Consider the following 24,997-nt stretch of genomic DNA (forward strand, 5'->3'; position numbering starts at 1 on the left):
CTTGGAGTCACTATCAGATTTCACCATGTGGCAACCAATAGGTATAGAAAGTGTCATAACATGTATTTGTAAAGTGCACATTCACCCAGAAGGGTTTCTTACTGCTGGATAATGGGTTTATTGCCACTAAACTGAATGGTTGCATTTTTTCACCCTCAGAATGATGAATGGCTGAATGGACAAACAGTAATTCAAACCTGTGACAATGGGTCAAACACAGATCCCTGCAGGGGATGCATTCACTCTCTAGGCTGCCAGACCCAGTATGACATGAAGTGACATGATATGGTATAAGGTAACATGACATTACATGACACGACGTAGTATAACATGACATTGGTGTTCACAGATTAACCAAAAAGCTTTGGTGGCACTTGATGATGAATCCTTGTTATTTTATTGTTTTTAGATGCAGTCGTTCACAGTAGCAAATGCTCAGCACAGGACACAGACAGGGATGTAGCTAGGTCTCTGCTTCAATCGGTAGCCACCAGTAAAGCCTGGCGGGCGCAGCGGACAGGTCTGTGGCCTGTTCGTTCCCAGCCTTCTGGAGGTCTTCTGCACACGTCACATAATGCGGAAAAAGACATCTTGTCCAACCCTATTGGAGAAAGGAGAAAAAATAAATGCATGTTCTTGTGCTATCCCTGAGTGTAAGAAATGGAAGAGAGGACAAGGTCCTGGGGTCTGCATTTGCTGGACAGACATGTGTCAGGCAGATATCAATAGGGTCTCTTCTGTACGGCACAGCCTAGGGCTGGAGTCTACATGTGCTGGACAGACGTGTGTCAGACAGATCTCTACAGGGCCTCTCCTGCACTGCACTGCACAATCTAGGGCTGGGTCCGCATGTGCTGGACAGACATGTGTCCCACAGACCTCTAGAGAGCTTCTCCTGTACGGCTCATCCTAGGGCCATGACTAACTTATGATTGAGAAGCCAGCATCTGACAGACCTGAATGAGGCATACATTCCACGGACCTCAAGAGACCTTCTGAGGCATTGTACATCCAAAACCACAAGGTGTATTATGGAAGTGCCCTGGGGGCACAACAGGCATGTGTGCCAGCTTTGCGCGCTGTCGGAGCACTTTGGTATTGCAGAAGGGGCCACCGACACTTGTGCGGCCCCTTCTGTTACACAGATAGTGCTGGCGCACATATAGCACCAGTGCTATCGCCAGAGGGCGTTCGCTCATGTGCCTGGGGGCGTGGCCCCATGCAAATGAGGGAATCCCTTTGCCTCTGCTTCTGTACTATATTTTAGACGCAGACAGAGAGGCAAAGAAACTGTCAGGAGGCGCAGTGACAGTACACCACCTAAAAGCTGGCACACTATCTGTGCGCCCCCTTCCCGGATGGCAGCCCTCTTTTAGGAGGGAAAGGGGGTCCTATGGATCCCCCAGACATCTTCTTGCCGGCAGATGCAGTCACTCTCTACCCCACCTGCAAGGGGATCGCGAACCCACCCCCCTTAAGATTGCAGGCAGCACATGGCTGTTTCAGAGCGGCTCAATTTTTTACTTTTATGCACTGCCCTGTGGATAGCGCATTCATCGTAATAGGGTGCACTTTCTCTGCTTGCTCCACGGCACACCTCTTTTAAAGTGCGCCATCACGCAAACAGAAAAAGTGCACCCTATGTGTAATAGGGCCCCAGGAATCCATCTTGGTACATTCACTCACCTGGTGGATGTCCACGTGTCCTCCACTTTGCCCACCTGGCTTCTCAGCAACCACGTGGTGACCAGGAACGGGTCTCCTTGTGGAGTGTGGAAGCATTGCCCTACCCAGCTGGTGATGGACCCTGTGAGGGAAAAACAAACAGTGGGGTTATTGTCAAGGAGTTCCCAGAAGAAGTGATGAAAGCTGCCTCAGGGGCGGGTGCAGAAACATGGACGAGATACATTAAGAGAAGGTCCCAAGAGTGACCCTTGAGAGACCCTAGTGTTAACGAGATATGTTAGGGAACTATGAAGCACCAGGAGATGGTCTGAGGAGGGAGAGTGATCTGAGGGGGTGAAGCAGTCATTACAGGACTGGTCCAGTGCCCCCAGGGGTATCATGAGTGGTCAGGGAGGGGGATGATCAACTTTGTCAAAAGCTGCTGATAACTCAAGAGAGTGAGTGCAGAGGACAAGACAAGATGACGTGCAGCGGTGACAAGGTATGATGCCGCCAAGCAGGGGCCTCCGTGGAATGGTGTGCTTGGATACAAGAGTGGAGGGAACGAGGAGCTGGTGGCCTGAGAGGTGAAAATATAGACAATGACTTGGGGCCCTATTTAGATAGTGGTGGAGCGGTTACTCCTCACAATGGTGACAGATATCCCATCCACCAAGATCTAAATCCCATTGGATATAATGGCATATATACTGCGACGAACGGGATATCCGTCACAACTGTCACGGAGTAACTCGTCTGCCAATATCTAAGTCAGGCGCTTGGTTTCGAATTATGATCTCTGTGGAAAGACCAAAACTGGGCGCAATCTGATGCTTCATCATTTCGATTTTCATCAGGTCAAACCTGAAGCAAACCATGCCGTCAGTTAGTGCACATGCTCAGTTTGTGGAGCCCTGAATGGGACAGAACATGTGTTGTTTATAGCCCATTGTGATGTTGGGAAAGCGGAAAGAATCAACAAGTGCTCACCAGGGGCCGTATTAGGGAAAGTGCCCTGGGGGCGCAATGGACGAGTGTGCCCACTTTGTGCGCTCCCGGGCACTTTGGTATTACAGAAGGGGCCGCAGATCTTTGAGCGGCTCCTTCTGTAATACTGATAGCACTTATGCCCAAGTAGCTCCAGTGCAATCATGAGAGGGTGTTTCCTCCTTTGCATGAGGGGGTGGCCAAGCATCTGCGACCCATTCTGTTATACCAAAGTGTCCTGGGGATGTACAAACCTGGTAAATAGCAAACCTGGCACAATCAGTATTTAGAGAAGGTAAAATGTGAGGTCCACCAGGTGTCAGGGATCTGAAGGTGTGGTCCACCCGTTGAGGGTGTGTTGGGAGATACTCCCCGTTGTACAGAGCCACAGTGGTCAGGGCCGGATGTGGCATGAGTAATAATAAACCTCCCACTTCCTGTGACGGCCACGCACTGGCTGAGTCTGACCCTTATTGAGACCAGCTCATCATCACACTTGCACCATGGGCATGGATGGGCCACAGCCCAACAAGGCCAAGGTGTTCAAGATCCGGGTAAAGTAATGGGACAAGAGGACACAGTTTCAGGGGGGTGGAGGGTCAGCAGCAAAACCCCGCGTAGGAGGCTAGCCTGGTTTGTAGTGGGTACCTTGGGTACTTACACATTACACCAGGTCCAGTTATCCCTTGTTAGTGAATGTAGTAGTGTTATAGCAGCTTAGGCTGATAGAGGTAGCTATAGCAGAGAAGCTAAGGCTGAACTAGGAGACATGCAAAGCTCATGCAATACCATTTATAGTTACACAGTACTTATACACAAGTAAAGACAATACTCAGTGTTACCAAAAAATAAAGGTATTTATTTGGGTGACACAGTACCAAAAATATCTTAGAGACAATACTCCTTCTGGGGGTAACTATTATACACAATATATATACTAGACACCAAAATTAGACAAGTAAATAGTCAAAGAACAATGCAAACAGTAGAAAATCCTACAGAATGCAATGGGAGAAAATAGGTCTAGGGGCAACACAAACCATATACTAAAAAAGTGGAATGTGAATCACGAATACCCGCCAGACAAATGAAGTGTGTGCAGAATCGCTGGGAGAGTAAGAATACAGTAAAGGTAAGTAAATTACCCCCGCCCAGAAAAGCAGGAGTAAAGTACTGAAAGTTTCCTTAGGACACACTACACCTCATTTTGGGGATTTTGCAGCAGCCAACCAAGTCTACAAAGAACAACTGCTGGATTATTGGACCTGAAGACCTGCAAAGGAAGGGGACCAAGTCCAGAAGTCGAAAGAAGTTCCAGGAAGGACAGGAGCCCCTGGCAACCCATAAGAGGGTGCAAAAGAAGAGTCCCTGGTTAGTTGAAGTCTTCAGAAATGCATCCTAGGAAGATGCCAGCAGGTTCCTGCCTGATGCAAAAGATGTTGTACGGTCTGAAGATCGTTGCAGATGAGATTTCGTGTTGGAAGTCACTAACAAGCCTCGGCTACAACAAAAGTACGTTTTTCATCAAAATGGCGCTGGATAGACCCAGGAGGGACCTGGGGGCCTCAACGTTGTGTGAGAAGGAAGAAGGGCTCTAACCACTTTAGAGAGCTCTCAGGATGCCAGCCAGCATCCTGAGAGGCCTGGAGAAGTGTGGCACAATGGTTAGAGCGGCAGACCCTGAAGCAGAGATCTGGCTCAAGACCATGGTTCAAGTCCCGCTTCGGCAGGTCTTGGGTTCAATTCCCTTGGACCAGATAATTAGCCCTGGTGCCTAATCTAATTAATGGGTCCCACTCTGCACCTCTGGGCAATAGCTTGCTTAATCTCCACAACAGCCCCAACAGTGCTTGGATGCATGGCTTTACCCTGGGGGTGCCCAGGAGTGGGCACCTCACAGGGAAAAGCCAGGAGGGGTTCCATAGTGGTATGAGTACAGTGCCTTGAGACCCTACCAGGTGAGTAGTGGGCTATACAAGTGCAGAGTTTACAGTTTTAGCATCCCCAGAAGCCGCAGGATCCAGGTTCAAAGGAGGTGCAAAATGTGGTTGATGCAGCACAACAAAAGAAGGTCCCACACAGCCGGAGAACAACTCAGCGAGTTGAGCATCGCAGGGTGGAGTGCTGGGGACCTGGGCCAGGCTGTGCATGAAGGAATTTTGCAAAGAGTGCACAGAGGCCTCAGGAGGCGAAGAAGACACAAAACACAGGGATACCATTGTTCTCGGGGAGGCAAGGTCTTACCTCCTCCAAATTGTGTCAGCACGACCTCAGGACAGTCAATGTGGAGGAAGTCCATCTTTCGTGTCCTTAGGAGCATGCTCGTCACCGGGAGAGGAGTCCCAGGGTACCGGTCATCACAGTGGAAGGTGCCTGCTTGGAGTAGAGGAGTGCCTCCGTCACTCCACAGGAGATTTCTTCGGCCCTTCTGGTGCAGTATGAAGGCAGGGCATTCCCAGAGCATGCACACTGTGGAAACTGTTGCAGTTGCTGACTTGGAGCCGAGCTTGCTGAAGAAAAGTGTTTCTTCTAGACACTTTGTTGCAGTTACAGCATTTCTTGGAGCAGGCTGCAGTTGATCCGAGGTCAGAAGAGTCTGAGGTTGTTGCAGAGGATTCCTGAAGGAAACTTACAAGCAGAATCTGAAGAGAACCCACAGGAGAGACCCTAAATAGTCCTGAGAGGAGGGTTAGCTACCTTATCAGGTATGGACCTATCAGGATGGTCTCTGTCGTCACCTGCTGGCACTGGCCACTCAGAGCCCTCCAGAGTGTCCCCTCACCTTGCAAAGCAAGATGACTGAAGGCTGGGACACACTGGAGGAGCTCTGGGCACCACCGCTAGGGTGGTGATGGACAGGTGAGTGGTCACTCCCCTTTCCTTTGTCCAGTCTCCCGCCAGAGCTTGGGAGAAGGGGTCCCTGAACCGGTGTAGACTGGTTTATCCAAGGAGGGCACCATCTGTGCCCTTCAAAGCATTTCCAGAGGCTGGGGGAGGCTACTCCTCCCCTGCCTTCACATCATTTTCCAAAGGGAGAGGGTGTCACACCCTCTCTCAGAGGAAATGCTTTGTTCTGTCTTCCTGGGCCAGGCCTGGCTGGACCCCAGGAGGGCAGAACCCTGTCTGTGAGGTGACAGCAGCTGAAGCTACAGTGCAAGCCTCAGAGAGCTGGTTTGGCAGTACTGGGGGTCCATGGTGGAGCCCCCAGGGTGCATGGAATTGCCACCTCAATGCCATATTTGGAATGGGGGAACAATTTCATGATCATAAACATATTACATGGCCATATTTGGAGTTACCATTGTGAAGTTACATATAGGTATTGACCCATATGTAGTGCACAAGTGTAATGGCGTCCCTGCACTCACAAAGTCCCAGAAAATGGCCCTGAACAATGTGGGGGCACCTTGGCTAGTGCCAGGGTGCCCTCACACTTAGTAACTTTGCACTCAACCTTCAGCAAGTGAAGGTTAGACATATAGGTGACTTATAAGTTCCTTAAGTGCAGTGAAAATGGCTGTGACATATAGTGTGCACTATTTCACAGAGGCTGCATTGGCACTCCTGTGTAAGGGTTTGTCTGAGCTCCTTATGGGTGGCAAAAGAAATGCTGCAGCCCATATGGATCTTCTGGAACCCCAATGCCCTGGGTACCTCGGCACCATGTACTAGGGACTTATAAGAGAGGTCCAGTGTGCCAATTTAAATTGGTAAATGATGTCACTAGCCTATTGTGAGAAATTTAAAAGCAGATAGAGCATAAGCACTGAGGTTCTGGTTAGTAAAGCCTCAGTGACACAGTCAAGCACTACTGACAACACATACATTAGGCCACAAACTATGAGCACTGGGGTCCTGGCCAGCAGGATCCCAGTGAGACAGGCACAAGCAAACTGACATACAGGTAAAAATGGGAGTAACATGCCAAGGAAGATGGTACTTTCCTACATCCCGGATCTGAAATACCTTGATCAGTGCTCACCACCTTAAAGCGTGTCCTTGAAAAGAGGGTAGTGGAAGGGCTTTCACACTCTGGGGGCTGACCGTGTCAGACATGGGCAGGAAGAGTTCAGGGGTGAATTATAGGAATGAGCTCTGGAGGAGAAGTGGGGGAGAAGCAGCTAATGGTGGAGGTAGGAGAGTGAGGTAAGTGAGGAGTTGGGCAGGAGGGAGTCAAGAGCATCAAAGGGGTGGTGGTGGAGATTTGAGAGAAGTTGTGGGCCATCTTTGTGCCTAAGAGGCATGGATACGCTGTATGCCTGAGAGGGGACGGGGAGTAAGTGTGTAGAAGTCCTTCAGAGAGATGGCTGAAGAAAGATGGAAGGTGCTGGACAGGTGCAGATTTGGCTGTGTCAAGGGCCTAACTGATAGAGGTGCTGAAAGTTGGTCTTCATGACTCTAGATCTGCTCTCTATGGAGGGTGGTACAACTGCTAATCCTAGGGGAGTGATGGGAGTGTAGATCTGGACTGTGGGGGAGGTGCGTGGCAGGGAGGGTGAGCATGCAGTGGTAGCAGTGAGAGGTGGTGGGAGTGAGAGGTTAGTCTGATTTTGTTTAAGTCTTGCAGGCAGAAAGTCAGAAGAACACTTCAGAGAGGTCAAAGTGACAGCAATGGTCATGTGTATCAGGGAAGATGCCTTCAAAGGTGCCCTTGTAAACCCCTCTTAAAAGCTAGATCTTCCTCTCCTAAGGAGAGGTCTACAAACCAAGGGGTTCCTGGAGGCCAAAGGCCTGGTACTGAGGCTTGATGCAGAGGCGCTGAGGAGGCTTTTCAATGCTGGAAGCTGGGAGTGCCCAGGAGACAGTCTAAGCTAGCCGAGAGGGGCGAGCTAGGGTCTGAGTGGTGTGGGATACCCTTGGGTGCTGGCCACAGGAGGAGCCTGGTATAAGAAAAAAACGCTTGTTTAGCAGAAGGGGCTACCTCAGGCACAATGGCATACCTGGACTCTTTGTGGGTGGGTCTGAAGGGTGGTCAGAGAGACTAGAGAGGGGACTCATGACAGTGGACTTTTAGAAGGGGGACCTGGAGATAAAGATGTTGAGGTGCATCAGAGTTTATAAATGCGACTCAAGTGGAATCAAAGACAAAGAGATGTGGCTCACGGTCGAAGTGGCAGTCGCGACTGCAGGTGTAGGCAGTGGGGCAGATGTACGTGAAGGAATGAAGAGGGAACCATGATTGGGAGCAGTTGACATGAAGTTAATGATTCTGGTCTTTAGAGAGTGAGCGTAAGACAGTAAACGGTCGTCCAGTGGAAGATACTGACTCAATCATCAGAGTCTGGAGGGAGCGCAAAAGGGCCATCCTCATCAGTTGCACTCCCTGGCTCCCAGTGTGGAAAAGAGACAGCTTCAAACAACTTTGTTATGTGCACAGCACTTTACGAGTCAGGACCTGCTATTTTGTGTGACAAAGTGGCCTTCTAGAAGCCTGGTAGACTGTTGCCTTCCTCCCATCAAGCCCTGATCCATTGTATCCGAACAAGGAAAACATTTGGCGGCACTTTACTTGAACTCCCTTCTCTGGAAATGTGTCTTCTGGAGGACATTCTTGTGTTCCGCAAGCATTGGAGCACATGCCTGTTCTCTCTTTAGGGGCATTTATCTGCAGAGCTTCGCTGTTTGGTTCTAACTCCAGGATGTCCTCTTGGAGATGTTCTGTGTGCTTTACATACAAATAAATAAACAGAGGTGGGGAAGACCCTGGGAGTGAGGTGGGATTCGAGGTAGGAGATGGTGCTTTTGAGCAGGGCCGTAACTTGGTCAGTAAGACTGGAGTAGTGTGAGCTTCAAAGTTTCCAACAATCAATCTGGCATATAATTCTATAATACATTATACAACAAGCAAAGCGCATGAGAGGGGCCTAAGGGGCAGTGGAAAGGGAGCGGAATGTAGATTTGTAGGACTACTAAGAGAAAAAACACAATGGCCCTCATTTCAACATTGGTGGGCCGCCAATGCGGCCGCACTTCCACGGGGTCTATTTGGAGATCCCCACTGGGCCGGTGGATGGAAACCTGGTTTCTGCCGGGCCAGCTGGGATCCGGGCCGCAACACGGAAGCCAGCTCCAAATGTAGCCGGTGGTGTTGCGGCGGTGCGACGGGTACAGTTGCACCCATCGTGCTTTTCACTGTCTGCTATGCCCGAGTTTGTACCGCCAGCCTGTTGGCGGTACAAACTCCAAAACAGCCCTGACGGTCTTTGACCGCCAGGGTTGTAATGAGGGCCATAATTTTGTAAAATAAGGAACATTCTCAAAGACTTTCAAAACAGAGAGGGAGAAAGTGTGTGCGTTTTTGGATGTGAGTACGTAAAACGTCTTGGTGAAATCCAACAGACACCTCACCATACCCAACTGAAAGCACCTGTACCCAACTATTTATCTGAAAATACATTTATTAAGGGGTGTAACACCCCAAATTCACCCCCCCCCCTGAAGTAACACCCCTGCGTTTGAGAGCTGAAGTGCAGAACAGGAGTTGTACAAGAAAGGATCCTTGGGGTCTCCCAAAGCTAAGAAGATGCAAGTAGAAGGGTATGTTTGGCCACAGAGGGTGGTCTGTAAATGAAGCTTGACTAGAACAGTATGTGGCTAGGAGGAAAGGCAAAGGGCAACAAGATGGCTCAGTGGAAAGATGGCAAGAAGGAGGCATGAGAAGTTACTGGTGTCTTGGACTTCAGGAAGTGAAGAAGTGGAGGCAGAGGGTTAGTGCACTGCTGTAGATTCCCACAGATGGAAGCTCATACCTGAAAACTTCCAGTTGACGGTGAATCCAATGGTTGGCTCCTTCAACGACTGCTGGTAGCCCACCAGGGGAGAGGTGATGATGGTGGTGTTCATCAGAGACACCCTCGTGTTGTAGACACCAGAGAAGAGCCCATTGCCGTCAGCCTTTGAAAGAGTCATGTTGGAGTTAAGCTCATTGATCCAGGTCCCTTCCAGATCACACTGGAACAAGAAACAGTGTGAGCTGAACGCATAATATTACTCAAGGCAAGAAACAGCAAGAGAACATGTCAACAACACATCTCTACATGAACCAACCAGCAGAGTACTATAAACAACAGACACCACACTGTACGCCGCTGAGTATCAGACACAAGGGACAATGTTACTGACACCTTACTCTATGCACCTGTCAACAAGAGACCAGGTCACTGACACCTTACTGTATGCACCCGTCAACAAGAGACCAGGTCACGGACACCTTACTACATGCATCTGTCAACAAGAGATCAGGTCACTGACACCTTACTACATGCATCCGTCAACGAGAGATCAGGTCACTGACACCTTAATGTATGCACCCGTCAACAAGAAACTAGGTCACTGACACCGTGCTACAAGCAGCATCAAGAAGAGATCAGATCACTGTGACCTTAATGTATGCACCTGTCAACAAGACACCAGGTCACTGACTCCTTACTGTATGCACCCGTCAACAAGAGACCAGCTCACGGACACCTTACTACATGCATTTGTCAACAAGAGAACAGGTCACTGACACCTTAATGTATGCACCCGTCAACAAGAGATCAGGTCACGGACACCTTACTACATGCATCCGACAACAAGAGACCAGGTCACGGACAACTTACTACATGCATTAGTCAACAAGAGAACAGGTCACTGACACCTTAATGTATGCACCCGTCAACAAGAGAACAGGTCACTGAGACCTTACTGTATGCACCCGTCAACAAGAGATCAGGTCACGGACACCTTACTACATGCATCCGACAACAAGAGACCAGGTCACGGACAACTTACTACATGCATTAGTCAACAAGAGAACAGGTCACTGACACCTTAATGTATGCACCCGTCAACAAGAGAACAGGTCACTGAGACCTTACTGTATGCACCCGTCAAAAAGAAACCAGGTCACTGACACCGTGCTACATGCAGCATCAAGAAGCGACTAGATCACTGGGACCTTACTATATGCAACTGTCAACAAGATACCAGGTCACTGACATCTTATTGTATGCACCTGTCAATCAGAGACCAGATCACTGAGACCTTACCGTACGCACCTTTCAACAAGAAACCAGGTCACGGACACCTTACTACATGCAACCGTCAACAAAAGACCAGGTCATGTACACCTTACTACATGCATCCGTCAACAAGAGACCAAGTCACTGAGACCTTACTGTGCACCCATCAACAAGAGATCAGGTCATGTACACCTTATTGTACGCACCCGTCAACAAGAGACCAGGCCACTGAGACCTTACTGTGCACCCGTCAACAAGAGACCAGGTCACGGACACCTTACTGTATGCACCCTTCAACAAGAAACCAGGTCACTGACACCGTGCCACATGCAGCATCAAGAAGAGACCAGATCACTGAGACCTTACTATATGCAACTGTCAACAAGACACCAGGTCACTGACATCTTACTGTATGCACCTGTCAACCAGAGACCAGATCACTGAGACCTTACTGTATGCACCTTTCAACAAGAAACCAGGTCACGTACACCTTACTACATGCAACCGTCAACAAGAGACCAGGTCACGGACACCTTACTACATGCATCCGTCAACAAGAGATCAGGTCACGGACACCTTACTACATGCATCTGACAACAAGAGACCAGGTCACTGACTCCTTACTGTATGCACCAGTCAACAAGAGACCTGGTCACTGACACCTTACTGTATGCACCTGTCAACAAGAGACCAGGTCACTGACACCTTACTGTATGCACCCGTCAACCAGAGACCAGATCACTGACACCTTACTGTATGCACCCGTCAACAAGAGACCAGGTCACGGACACCTTACTGCATGCATACGGCAACAAGAGACCTGGTCACGGACACCTTACTACATGCATCCGGCAACAAGAGACCAGGTCACTGACACCTTACTGTATGCACCAGTCAACAAGAGATCAGGTCACATACACCTTATTGTATCAATCTATCAACAAGAGACCAGGTCACTTAGACCTTACTGTATGCACCCGTCATCAAGAGACCAGGTCACTGACACCTTATTTTATGCACCTGTCAACAAGAGACCAGGTCATGGACACCTTACTACATGCACCAGTCAACAAAAGACCAGGTCACTGACACCTTACTGTATGCACCCATCAACAGGAGACCAGGTCACGGACACCTTACTGCATGCACCAGTCAACAAGAGTCCAGGTCACTGACACCACATTGCATGCAGCTACGTATCAGACACCTTACTGTATGCGCCTGTCAAGAAGAGACCAGGTCACTCATACCACAATGCATGCAGCCAAGTATCAGACATCTTACTACATGCACCCGTCAACAAGAGACCAGGTCACTGACACCTTACAACATACAAGCAACACCAAGACATCATGTTACAGACACCTTACTGCAAGCAACTATCAGCAATAGACCATGTTACAGACACCTTACTGCAAGCAGCAGTCAACAACAGACCACGTTACAGACACCTTACTCAAGCAACCGTCAACCACAGACCCCATTACATACACCTTACTGCATTCATTGGGCAGATTTAAGAAAAGTTGCACTGCACCCAGTGCAACGCCACCTTCGTGGCGCCCTTTAGCACCCTCCCCACGCCACCATGTGTGCGCCGTATTTAAAATACGCTGCATCATGGCGCAGGGTAGGGGGAAACAGCGTCACAATTTTTTACGCAATAGATGTACTATTTTGCGTTAGCGCCAAAATGTTGCCGGTAACCCTGAACAGTACGTAGGGGCCCATTGTAACCAATGGTGTGCCCCCTTTTAACGAAAAGAAATATTTTAGATTTCTCTGAGTCATTTTTTCACCCCCACCTCTAACGGGTGAACACTCCCCTTGCATACATTATGCCTGGTGCATGCAAAACGTGGCGCACGGGGTTACAAAGTGGCACAATGCATGCACTGCACCACTTTGTAAATGTGGCATGGCGTTTTTGCTATAATATTGCCACATTAGGGTAAAGAAAATGACACTAATGTGGCGATATTATGGTGCTAGGGGCTCTTAAATCTGCTCCAATGTATTTTCAACCCGGCTCTACAGACACACCTAATATGGAATTTGGGGGAGAGCATACATCCCAACCCTCCTGATTCAGATGGGAGACGACCGATTTCAAGGCTAGTCTCCCGCCTCCCGATTCCTGCATACAAAAACACGATCCCTCCGCTGGCTTCAGCTGACAGGGCCTAGTCTTGTGTGACTTGGAGTATGCACTGCCAGTAACCTGCTCCTGCAGGCCGGTGTACAACTCTTGCATCACGCTCTCTCTGCATGCACTGCCAGTAACCTGCTCCTTCAGGCCGGTGCACAGCGCTTGCATCACTCTCTCTGTATGCACTGCCAGTAACCTGCTCCTGCAGGCCGGTGCACAACTCTTGCATCACGCTCTCTCTGCATGCACTGCCAGTAACCTGCTCCTTCAGGACAGTGCACAGCGCTTGCATCACTCTCTCTGCATGCACCACCATTATCCTGCTCCTGCAGGCCAGTGCACAGCGCTTGCATCGCTCTCTCTGTATGCACTGCCAGTAACCTGCTCCTGCAGGCCGGTGCACAACTCTTGCATCACGCTCTCTCTGCATGCACTGCCAGTAACCTGCTCCTTCAGGACAGTGCACAGCCCTTGCATCACTCTCTCTGTATGCACTGCCAGTAACCTGCTCCTGCAGGCCGGTGCACAACTCTTGCATCACGCTCTTTCTGCATGCACTGCCAGTAACCTGCTCCTTCAGGACAGTGCACAGCGCTTGCATCACTCTCTCTGCATGCACCACCATTATCCTGCTCCTGCAGGCCAGTGCACAGCGCTTGCATCGCTCTCTCTGCATGCACTGCCAGTGACCTGCTCCCGCAGCCCGGTGCCCAGCACTTGCATCACGCTCTCTCTGCATGCCTAGCGCTTTCTCCGTGCTCCTGACAGGTAAGGAAAAAAATGTATATTTGTGTATCTAATATCTGATCCTGCAGCGGCAGACTTGCAAACCCCAAACATAACAGCAACCTGGTTCAGGCTCCAATAGAAGTCAATAGAGAAAATACATTCTCCCTATTTTTTTCTGGATATCTCCTGCTCTTCTCTTCTAAAATGTTGGCATGTATGGCAGAGTTACTCTGCTTTAAAGATTTCATTCAGCAGATAATACAGAAATACTTGTATATTTTGTGCCAAATACTGCACTTCCAGTAGCTTGGCGGGAAGGACTGAACCACCATTCTTTAGCCATCAGAGATGTTCTACAGATTGTAAGGAGGGTGTCGGCCATCTTGTAATGGGAAAGAATGGGAATGAAACTCTAATAAAAGACCACCACTAAAGCAGTGACAGCACATTGCAAGCTGCAGTGAGCGATCCAGGAGCAGGATGGGGGCGCTTGGGCCCTCGGAAAATTGGGAAAAAGTTATTTCAGTGCTTATGAAAGTTACAAATAATGTATTTATTCAAAAAAAGGAGACACTGGGCTTGACACTGAAGCAGACTATTCCCATACGTGCCAACATTTTGCAACTGGAAAGGAAGATTTTGAAATAAAAATTGGGAGAATGTATTTTACCCATTGGCTTTTATTGCTGCAGAGGCAGTTTTAGATGGGATACTGATAAAATAAAGCTATTTTGGAAGTGTGCTCCCTCCCCCCTTGTGTTTAAAAGGCTCCCTTGAGCCAATGAGCTCAACTGGGATGCACCTGTGTGCCTGTGGAGTGGTACTGTGACCTGTGAGGACCTGGGATGCACCTGTGTGCCTGTGGAGTGGTACTGTGACCTGTGAGGACCTGGGATGCACCTGTGTGCTGTGGAGCGGTACTGTGACCTGTGAGGACCTGGGATGCACCTGTGTGCCTGCGGAGTGGTACTGTGACCTGTGAGGACCTGGGATGCACCTGTGTGCCTGCGGAGTGGTACTGTGACCTGTGAGGACCTGGGATGCACCTGTGTACCTGCGGAGTGGTACTGTGACCTGTGAAGACCTGGGATGCACCTGTGTGTCTGCGGAGAGGTACTGTGACCTGTGAGGACCTGGGATGCACCTGTGTGCCTGCGGAGTGGTACTGTGACCTGTGAGGACCTGGGATGCACCTGTGTGCCTGCGGAGTGGTACTGTGACCTGTGAGGACCTGGGATGCACCTGTGTGTCTGTGGAGAGGTACTGTGACCTGTGAAGACCTGGGATGCACCTGTGTGCCTGTGGAGTGGTACTGTGACCTGTGAGGACCTGGGATGCACCTGTGTGCCCGCGGAGTGGTACTGTGACCTGTGAGGACCTGGGATGTACCTGTACGCCTGTGTGGGGGGTACTGTGACCTGTCAGGACCTGGGATGCACCTGTGTGCCCGCGGATTGGTGCTGTGACCTGTGAAGACCTGGGATGCACCTGTGTGCCTGCGGAGTGGTACTGTGACCTGTGAGGACCTGGGATGTACCTGTACGCCTGTGTGGGGGGTACTGTGACCTGTGAGGACCTGGGATGCACCTGTGTGCCCGCGGATTGGTGCTGTGACCTGTGAAGACCTGGGATGCACCTGTGTGCCTGCGGAGTGGTACTGTGACCTGTGAGGACCTGGGATGTACCTGTACGCCTGTGTGGGGGGTACTGTGACCTGTGAGGACATGGGATGCACCTGTGTGCCTGTGGAGCGGTACTCTGACCTTTGAGGACCTGGGATGCACCTGTGTACCTGCGGAGTGGTACTGTGACCTGTGAGGACCTGGGATGCACCTGTGTGCCTGTGGAGCGGTACTGTGACCTGTGAAGACCTGGGATCCACCTGTGTGCCTGCGGAGTGGTACTGTGACCTGTGAGGACCTGGGATGCACCTGTGTGCCTGTGGAGAGGTACTGTGACCTGGGAAGACTTGTGCAGCATACTAGCAACCTAGATGACGTTTCTCTGTTCCCTGCTATTTCTGCTCTCTACTGATGAAGGACTAAACCCAGAAACGTCTCTAGAGATAACATCACTACCTGCACCAACTTTGGTGAAAAACTACAACCCTGGAGTAAGCAGACTGCATTTACCAGGATGCAATGGGGTAGACTGTGGGGATGAGAGGCAGTGGGCTCCCTCCCCCCTTGACTTGATGTAATTGGACTACTTGGTTAGGTGGTGATTTATTCTTATCTAATAACAATTATAACCTCCATTTCACAACTGAAAGGCTTGTTTTAAAAAAATTAGTAAAACGGTCATGTCAGTGAATGTTCTCTAAATGTTATATTTTTATCGTACGCATAAGACATTTAGATGGTGGCATGCTTTCTTTCTCCCTTTGTATCACAGACACTGTACTGCTTTCAATAATTGTTTTTTTACTTCAGTTTGCCCAGGGCAGACCTCTTGGCTTTGCTAATGCTTGTTTCCTAGTTTACGCCACATCGTGTCCACGTCACAGCGGGTTTAAAGCAGCACTTCCCTGAAGTGAGGACTCGCACTTTAAACGTCGCAGACATGCTGCGTCTCTTTCAGGTGGGATGCCTTGAATATTAGATTGCTTCTTGGTGAGATATTTGCACAACGAGTGTGTGTTGTGCAGCTCTGCTCCGGCGCTGCGTGCAGTATAGGGGTGTGACTGGGTGTGTCCCAGGAGTGTGCACACGCTCTATCTGACGTGGGCTGACGGACACACTTTTCAAACTGAGCCGAGATGGCCGAAATAAAGGAGGCACACTTTTAATCCCAAGGAGGGCACACGCGGCCTTGTGCTCTGCGCGGGGCCACACAAACTGTTGTGCCCGGGGTGTATGGAAGGAAATGAAATAAAACAAGCCTCTCTCCTTCCATGCAAGACAAAAGGGTAACCTGTTGAACAATGTTTGCAAAATATCTGCTGGTTCACCCCCGCCTTCCCTGCAGGAATCGCGCAGACCAGTGCCCTCCCTTTCCTACTGGTGCCCACAGACACCAGGTGCCCCTGCAGTGGGCACACACCTGGCAGAAGATGCTTCTTACTTGTGCACGAGCTGCTGCAGGGAGGGCAATGAGCAGAGCCAGGGTCTGACCCCCAGCAGTGCACACATGATTCAGTGCCCCCTGGTACCCGTGCACACAGACACTAGGTGCCCCTGCAGTGGGCTCCATGCTGGCAGAAGATGCTTTTTACCCGTGCACGAGCTGCTGCACAGAGGGCAAGGAGCAGAGTCTGAGCCCACCAGTGCACACATGATCCAGTGCCCCCTGCCCCTCTGGTGCCCACGGACACCAGGTGCCCCTGCAGTGGGATCTATGCTGGCAGAACATGCTTCTCACCTGTGCACGAGCCGCTGCACAGAGGGCCAGGAGCAGGGCCAGGGTCTGAGCCCCACCGGTGCAGCACTCATGATCCAGTGCCCCCTAACGCCCCGGTGCCCGTGTCCACAGCCACCAGGTGCCCCTGCAGTGGGTTCCATGCTGGCAGAACATGCGTCTTACCTGTGCACGAGCCGCTGCACAGAGGGCCAGGAGCAGGGCCAGGATCTGAACCCCACTGGTGCAACACACATGATCTAGTGCCCCCTGCCCCCCTGGTGCCCGTACCCACTGCCACCAGGTGCCCCTGAAGTGGGCTCCATCCTGGCAGAACATGCGTCTTACCTGTGCACGAGCCGCTGCACAGAGGGCCAGGAGCAGGGCCAGAGTCTGAGCCCCACCGGTGCAGCACACATGATCTACTGCCCCCTCTCCCCCTGGTGCCCGTGCCCACAGACACCAGGTGCCCCTGCAGTGGGTTGCATGCTGGCAGAACATGCGTCTTACCTGTGCACGAGCCGCTGCACAGAGGGCCAGGAGCAGGGCCAGGGTCTGAACCCCACCGGTGCAGCACTCATGATTCAGTGCCCCCTGCCCCCTGGTGCCCACAGACACCAGGTGCCCCTGCAGTGGGCACACACCTGGCAGAAGATGCGTCTTACCTGTGCACGAGCCGCTGCACAGAGGGCCAGGAGCAGGGCCAGGGTCTGAACCCCACCGGCGCAGCACGTCTTCTTCATGGTGCCACTGTGCGCAAAGAGCTGTGTGCCAGAGTCTGTGCCCTCAGGGGTCCGCATCTGTCACCCATCGACACCCTGTATTTATAACCCCTAGGGCATCCCTCGGGCAGTAATCTTCTAGATCTGTTCCGAGAAATTCTCGAAAAGAGGAAGATGGTGTTTCCCAAACTCTTTCAGTAACACTCATGTTCCTGTTATTACCCAATCCTGGAAGCAGCACTTGTTTTGTGATCTCAGCCTCTGACCGTCTGCACCCAGCAGCTGCTACGAAGCAGGACTGGTGGGTCTGACTGACAGCAGACAACCCCCACTCCACTAATGCGCCGTCTTTTCATCCGCTGCTCCCACTGGCTCTGTACAGGTGCTCTGCTCACACCTCTAGCAGACACTCCCTCCCCTTTCACTAATGCACCATCTCTCCATCCTCTGCTCTCATTGGCTCTGAACAGGTGCTCTGCTCACACCTCTAGCAGACACTCCCTGCCCTTCCACTAATGCACCATCTCTCTATCCGCTGCTTTCACTGGCTATGAACAGGTGCTCTGCTCACACCTCTAGCAGACACTCCCTGCCCTTCCACTAATGCACCATCTCTCTATCCGCTGCTTTCACTGGCTCTGAACAGGTGCTCTGCTCACACCTCTAGCAGACACTCCCTGCCCTTCCACTAATGCACCATCTCTCCATCCGCTGCACTCACTGGTTCAGGAAAGGTGCTCTGCTCACACCTCTCGCAGACACTCTCCGCACTCCACTAATGCACCATCTCTCCATCCGCTACTCTCACTGGCTCTGAACAGGTGCTCTGCTCACACCTCCAGCAGACACTCCCCGCACTCCACTAATGCACCATCTCTCCATCCGCTACTCTCACTGGCTCTGAACAGGTGCTCTGCTCACACCTCTAACAGACACTCTCCGCACTCCACTAATGCACCATCTCTCCATCCGCTACTCTCACTGGCTCTGAACAGGTGCTCTGCTCACACCTCTCGCAGACACTCCCACCCCTTCCACTAATGCACCATCTCTCTATCCGCTGCTTTCACTGGCTCTGAACAGGTGCTCTGCTCACACCTCTCGCAGACACTCTCCGCACTCCACTAATGCACCATCTCTCCATCCGCTACTCTCACTGGCTCTGAACAGGTGCTCTGCTCACACCTCTCGCAGACACTCCCATCCCTTCCACTAATGCGCCATCTCTCTATCCGCTGATTTCACTGGTTCTGAACAGGTGCTCTGCTCACACCTCTAGCAGACACTCCCTCCCCTTTCACTAATGCACCATCTCTCCATCCGCTACTCTCACTGGCTCTAAACAGGTGCTCTGCTCACACCTCTTACAGACACTCCCACCCCTTCCACTAATGCACCATCTCTCCATCCTCTGCTCTCATTGGCTCTGAACAGGTGCTCTGCTCACACCTCCAGCAGACACGCCCTCCCCTTCCGCTAAGGCACCATCTCTCCATCCGCTACTCTCACTGCCTCTGAACAGGTGCTCTGCTCACACCTCTAGCAGACACTTCCTCCCCTTCCACTAATGCACCATCTCTCCATCCGCTACTCTCACTGCTCTGCTCACACCTCTCACAGACACACCCACCCCTTCCACTAATGCACCACCTCTCCATCCACTGCTCTCATTGGCTCTGAACAGGTGCTCTGCTCACACCTCTGGCAAACACTCCCTCCCCTTCCACTAATGCACGATCTCTCCATCCACTGCTCTCACTGGCTCTGGACAGGTGCTCTGCTCACACCTCTAGAAGACACTCCCTTCCCTTTCACTAATGCACCATCTCTTCATCCGCTGCTCTCACTGGCCCTGAACAGGTGCTCTGCTCACACCTCCTACAGACCCCCCTTCTACTAATGCACCGTCTATTCATCCCCTGCTCTCACTGGCTCTGAACAGGTGCCCTCCTCCCACCTCTAACAGACACGCCCCCCCTTCCATTAATGCGCCGTCTTTTCATACGCTGCTCTCATTGGCTCTGAACAGGTGCCCTGCTCACACCTCCAGCAGACACTTCCTCCCCTTCTGCTAATGCACCATCTCTCCATCCGCTACTCTCAATGGCACTGAACAGGTGCTCTGCTCACACCTCTAGCAGACACTCCCCCCTTCCTCAAATGCACCATCTATTGATCCGCTGCTTTCACTGGCTCTGAACAGGTGCTCTGCTCACACCTCTCGCAGACACTCCCACCCCTTCCACTAATGCACCATCTCTCTATCCGCTGCTTTCACTGTCTCTGAACAGGTGCTCTGCTCACACCTCTCGCAGACACTCTCCGCACTCCACTAATGCACCATCTCTCCATCCGCTACTCTCACTGGCTCTGAACAGGTGCTCTGCTCACACCTCTCGCAGACACTCCCATCCCTTCCACTAATGCACCATCTCTCTATCCGCTGCTTTCACTGGCTCTGAACAGGTGCTCTGCTCACACCTCTAGCAGACACTCTCCGCACTCCACTAATGCACCATCTCTCCATCCGCTGCTCTCACTGGCTCTGTACAGGTGCTCTGCTCTCACCTCTAACAGACACTCCCTCCCCTTTCACTAATGCACCATCTCTCCATCCTCTGCTCTCATTGGCTCTGAACAGGTGCTCTGCTCACACCTCTAGCAGACACTCCCTGCCCTTCCACTAATGCACCATCTCTCTATCCGCTGCTTTCACTGGCTCTGAACAGGTGCTCTGCTCACACCTCTAGCAGACACTCCCTGCCCTTCCACTAATGCACCATCTCTCTATCCGCTGCTTTCACTGGCTCTGAACAGGTGCTCTGCTCACACCTCCAGCAGACACTCCCTGCCCTTCCACTAATGCACCATCTCTCCATCCGCTGCACTCACTGGTTCAGGACAGGTGCTCTGCTCACACCTCTCGCAGACACTCTCCGCACTCCACTAATGCACCATCTCTCCATCCGCTACTCTCACTGGCTCTGAACAGGTGCTCTGCTCACACCTCCAGCAGACACTCTCCGCACTCCACTAATGCACCATCTCTCCATCCGCTACTCTCACTGGCTCTGAACAGGTGCTCTGCTCACACCTCTAGCAGACACTCTCCGCACTCCACTAATGCACCATCTCTCCATCCGCTACTCTCACTGGCTCTGAACAGGTGCTCTGCTCACACCTCTTGCAGACACTCCCATCCCTTCCACTAATGCACCATCTCTCTATCCGCTGCTTTCACTGGCTCTGAACAGGTGCTCTGCTCACACCTCTAGCAGACACTCCCTCCCCTTTAACTAATGCACCAACTCTCCATCCGCTACTCTCACTGGCTCTAAACAGGTGCTCTGCTCACACCTCTCACAGACACTCCCACCCCTTCCACTAATGCACCATCTCTCCATTCTCTGCTCTCATTGGCTCTGAACAGGTGCTCTGCTCACACCTCCAGCAGACACTCCCTCCCCTTCCGCTAATGCACCATCTCTCCATCCGCTACTCTCACTGCCTCTGAACAGGTGCTCTGCTCACACCTCTAGCAGACACTTCCTCCCCTTCCACTAATGCACCATCTCTCCATCCGCTACTCTCATTGCTCTGCTCACACCTCTCGCAGACACTCCCACCCCTTCCACTAATGCACCATCTCTCCATCCACTGCTCTCATTGGCTCTGAACAGGTGCTCTGCTCACACCTCTGGCAAACACTCCCTTCCCTTCCACTAATGCACGATCTCTCCATCCATTGCTCTCACTGGCTCTGGACAGTTGCTCTGCTCACACCTCTAGCAGACACCCCCTTCCCTTTCACTAATGCACCATCTCTTCATCCGCTGCTCTCACTGGCCCTGAACAGGTGCTCTGCTCACACCTCTAGCAGACACCCCCTTCCCTTTCACTAATGCACCATCTTTTCATCCCCTGCTCTCACTGGCTCTGAACAGGTGCCCTCCTCCCACCTCTAACAGACACGCCCCCCTTCTATTAATGCGCCGTCTTTTCATCCGCTGCTCTCATTGGCTCTGAACAGGTGCCCTGCTCACACCTCCAGCAGACACTCCCTCCCCTTCCGCTAATGCACCATCTCTCCATCCGCTACTCTCACTGGCACTGAACAGGTGCTCTGCTCACACCTCTAGCAGACACTCCCCCCTTCCTCTAATGGACCATTTATTGATCCGCTGCTTTCACTGGCTCTGAACAGGTGCTCTGCTCACACCTCTAGCAGACACTCCCCCTTCCACTAATTCAACATCTCTTTATCGGCTGCTTTCACTGGCTCTGAACAGGTGCTCTGCTCACACCTCTCGCAGGCACTCCCACCCTTTCCACTAATGCACCATCTCTCCATCCGCTACTCTCAGTGCCTCTGAACAGGTGCTCTTCTCACACCTCTAGCAGACACTTCCTCCCCTTCCACTAATGCACCATTTCTCTCTCCGCTGCTTTCACTGGCTCTGAACAGGTGCTCTGCTCACACCTCTCGCAGACACTCCCACCCTTTCCACTAATGCACCATCTCTCCATACGCTGCACTCACTGGCTCGGGACAGGTGCTCTGCTCATACCTCTAGCAGACACTCCCCCTTCCACTAATGCACCATCTCTTCATCCTCTGCCCTCACTGGCTCTGAACAGGTGCTCTGCTCATACCTCTAGCAGACCCTTCCCCCTTCCACTAATGCACTGTCTCTTCATCCGCTGCTCTCACTGGTTCTGAACAGGTGCTCTGCTCACACCTCTCACAGACACTCCACCCTTCCACTAATGCACCATCTCTTCATCCTCTGCCCTCACTGGCTCTGAACAGGTGCTATGCTCATACCTCTAGCAGACCCTTCCCCCTTCCACTAATGCACTGTCTTTTCATCCGCTGCTCTCACTGGCTCTGAACAGGTGCCCTGATCACACGTCCTGCAGACCCCCCTTCCCACTAATGCACCATCTCTTCATCTTCTGCCCTCACTGGCTCTGAACAGGTGCTCTGCTCATACCTCTAGCAGACACTCCCCCTTCCACTAATGCACTGTCTCTTCATCCGCTGCTCTCACTGGTTCTGAACAGGTGCTCTGCTCACACCTCTCACATACACTCCCCCTTCCACTAATGCACTGTCTCTTCATCCGCTGCTCTCACTGGTTCTGAACAGGTGCTCTGCTCACACCTCTCACATACACTCCCCCCTTCCACTAATGCACTGTCTCTTCATCCGCTGCTCTCACTGGTTCTAAACAGGTGCTCTGCTCACACCTATCGCAGACACTCTCCCCACTCCACTAATGCACCATCTCTTCATCAGCTGCTCTAACTGGCTCTGGACAGGTGCTTTGCTCACTGCTCTGGCAGACACCCCCACCCTTCCACTAATACATCATCTCTTCATCAGCTGCTCTCACTGGCTCTGAACAGGTGCTCTGCTCACAGTTCTCACACACACACTCCCCCCTTTCAATAATGCACCATCTCTTCATCCGCTTCTCTCCCTGGACCTAATCAGGTGATCTGCTCACTCCTTTCGCAGACACCCCCACCCTTCCACTAATACACCATCTCTTCATCTGCTGCTTTTACTGGCTCTGAACAGGTGCTCTGCTCACATCTTGCAGACAGTCCCCCCTTCCACTAATGCACCATCTCTTCATTAGCTGCTTTCACTAGCTCTGAACAGGTGCTCTCCTTAAACCTCCTGCAGACAACCGCTCACCCCTTCCACTATTGCACCATCTTTCCAACAGCTTGTCTCACTGGCTCTTCACAGGTGCTCTGCTAACACCTCCTGCAGACACGTCTCCCTTCCACTAATGCACCATCTCTTCATGAGCTGCTCTCCCTGGCCTTGAACAGGTGCTCTGCCCACACCTCCTGCAGACACTCCATCCCCTTCCACTAATAACCCATCTCTCCATCCGCTGCTCTCACTGTCTCTGCACAGATGCTCTCCTCACACCTCCTGCAGACACTTCCCCCTTCCACTAATGCACCATCTCGCCATCCGCTGTTCCCCCTGGCTCTGCACACATGCTGTGCTCACACCTCCTGCAGACACCCCTCACCCTTGCACTAATGCACCATTTCTTCATCAGCTGCTCTCACTGGCTCTGAAAAGGTGCTCAGCTCACACCACTTGCGGATATTCCCTCTCCTTCCACTAATGACCCATCTCTTCATACGCTGCTCTCCCTGGCCCTGAACAGTTGTTCTGCTCACACTTCCTGCAGACACTCGCCCCTTCTACTAATGCACCATCTTTTCATCTGCTGCTCTCACTGGCTCTGCACACATGCTCTGCTCACACCTCCTGCAGACACCCCCCACCCTTGCACTAATGCACCATCTCTCCATCAGCTGCTCTCAATGGCTCTGAACAGGTGCTCTACTCATACCTGTCACAGATCCCCCTTGTAGGAGGCTGGCCTGGCTTGTAGTGGGTACCAAGGGGTACTTACACTCTGTACCAGGTCCAGTTATCCCTTATTAGTGTAGAAGAGGTGTTTCTAGCAGCTTAGGCTGATAGAAGGTAGCTATAGCAGAGCAGCTTAGGCTGAACTAGGAGACATGCAAAGCTTCCACTATACCACTGGTGTCATATGCACAATATCATAAGAAAACACAATACACAGATATACTAAAAATAAAGGTACTTTATTTTTATGACAATATGCCAAAAGTATCTCAGTGAGTACCCTCAGTATGAGGATGCCAAATATACACAAGTTATATGTACACAATACCAAAAATATGCAGTAATAGCAAAAGGAAGTAATGCAAGCAATGTAAAGTTACAGTAGATTGCAATAGGAGCACATAGGTATAGGGGCAACACAAACCATATACTCCAAAAGTGGAATGCGAACCACAAATGAACCCCAAACCTATGTGAGCTTGTAAAGGGTCGCTGGGACTGTAAGAAAACAGTGAGGGTTAGAAAAATAGCCCACCCCAGACCCTGAAAAGTAGGTGTAAAGTGCACCTATATTCCCCAGAGAGCACAGAGGTCGTGATAGGGGAATTCTGCAAGGAAGACCAACACCAGCAATGCAACCAAAGTGGATTTCTGGATGAGAGTACCTGTGGAACAAGGGGACCAAGTCCAAAAGTCGCGACAAAGTCGAGATTGGGCAGATGCCCAGGAAATGCCAGTTGAGGGTGCAAAGAAGCTGCCACCGGATGGTAGAAGCTGTGGATTCTGCAAGAACGAAGAGGGCTAGAAACTTCCCCTTTGGAGGATGGATGTCTCACGTCGTGAAGAAGCTTGCAGAGGTGTTCCCATGCAGAAAGACCAAAAACAAGCCTTGCTAGGTGCAAGGGTCGCGGTTAGGGTTTTTGGATGCTGCTGTAGCCCAGGAGGGACCAGAATGTCGCCACTTGGATGAGGAGACAGAGGGGGTGCCCAGCAAGTCAGGGAG

The 24,997-nt window shown here is 51.5% G+C and overlaps 1 protein-coding gene across 1 annotated transcript; it reads right to left on the bottom strand.

The window, feature by feature from the left end:
* Positions 1-378: 378 nt before the first annotated feature.
* Positions 379-17,691, bottom strand: LOC138252111 (avidin-like). Its single transcript, XM_069205708.1, has 4 exons — positions 17,535-17,691; positions 9,402-9,603; positions 1,687-1,807; positions 379-601 (listed from the first exon to the last, which is right to left on the bottom strand). Exons 1-4 carry the CDS (start codon positions 17,667-17,669, stop codon positions 568-570), a joined length of 492 nt encoding a protein of 163 aa, XP_069061809.1. The 5' UTR covers positions 17,670-17,691; the 3' UTR covers positions 379-567.
* Between the last annotated feature and the right edge of the window lie 7,306 nt (positions 17,692-24,997).

Source organism: Pleurodeles waltl, chromosome 1_2 (genome assembly GCF_031143425.1).
Source record: "Pleurodeles waltl isolate 20211129_DDA chromosome 1_2, aPleWal1.hap1.20221129, whole genome shotgun sequence".
NCBI classification, from domain to species: Eukaryota; Metazoa; Chordata; class Amphibia; order Caudata; family Salamandridae; genus Pleurodeles; species Pleurodeles waltl.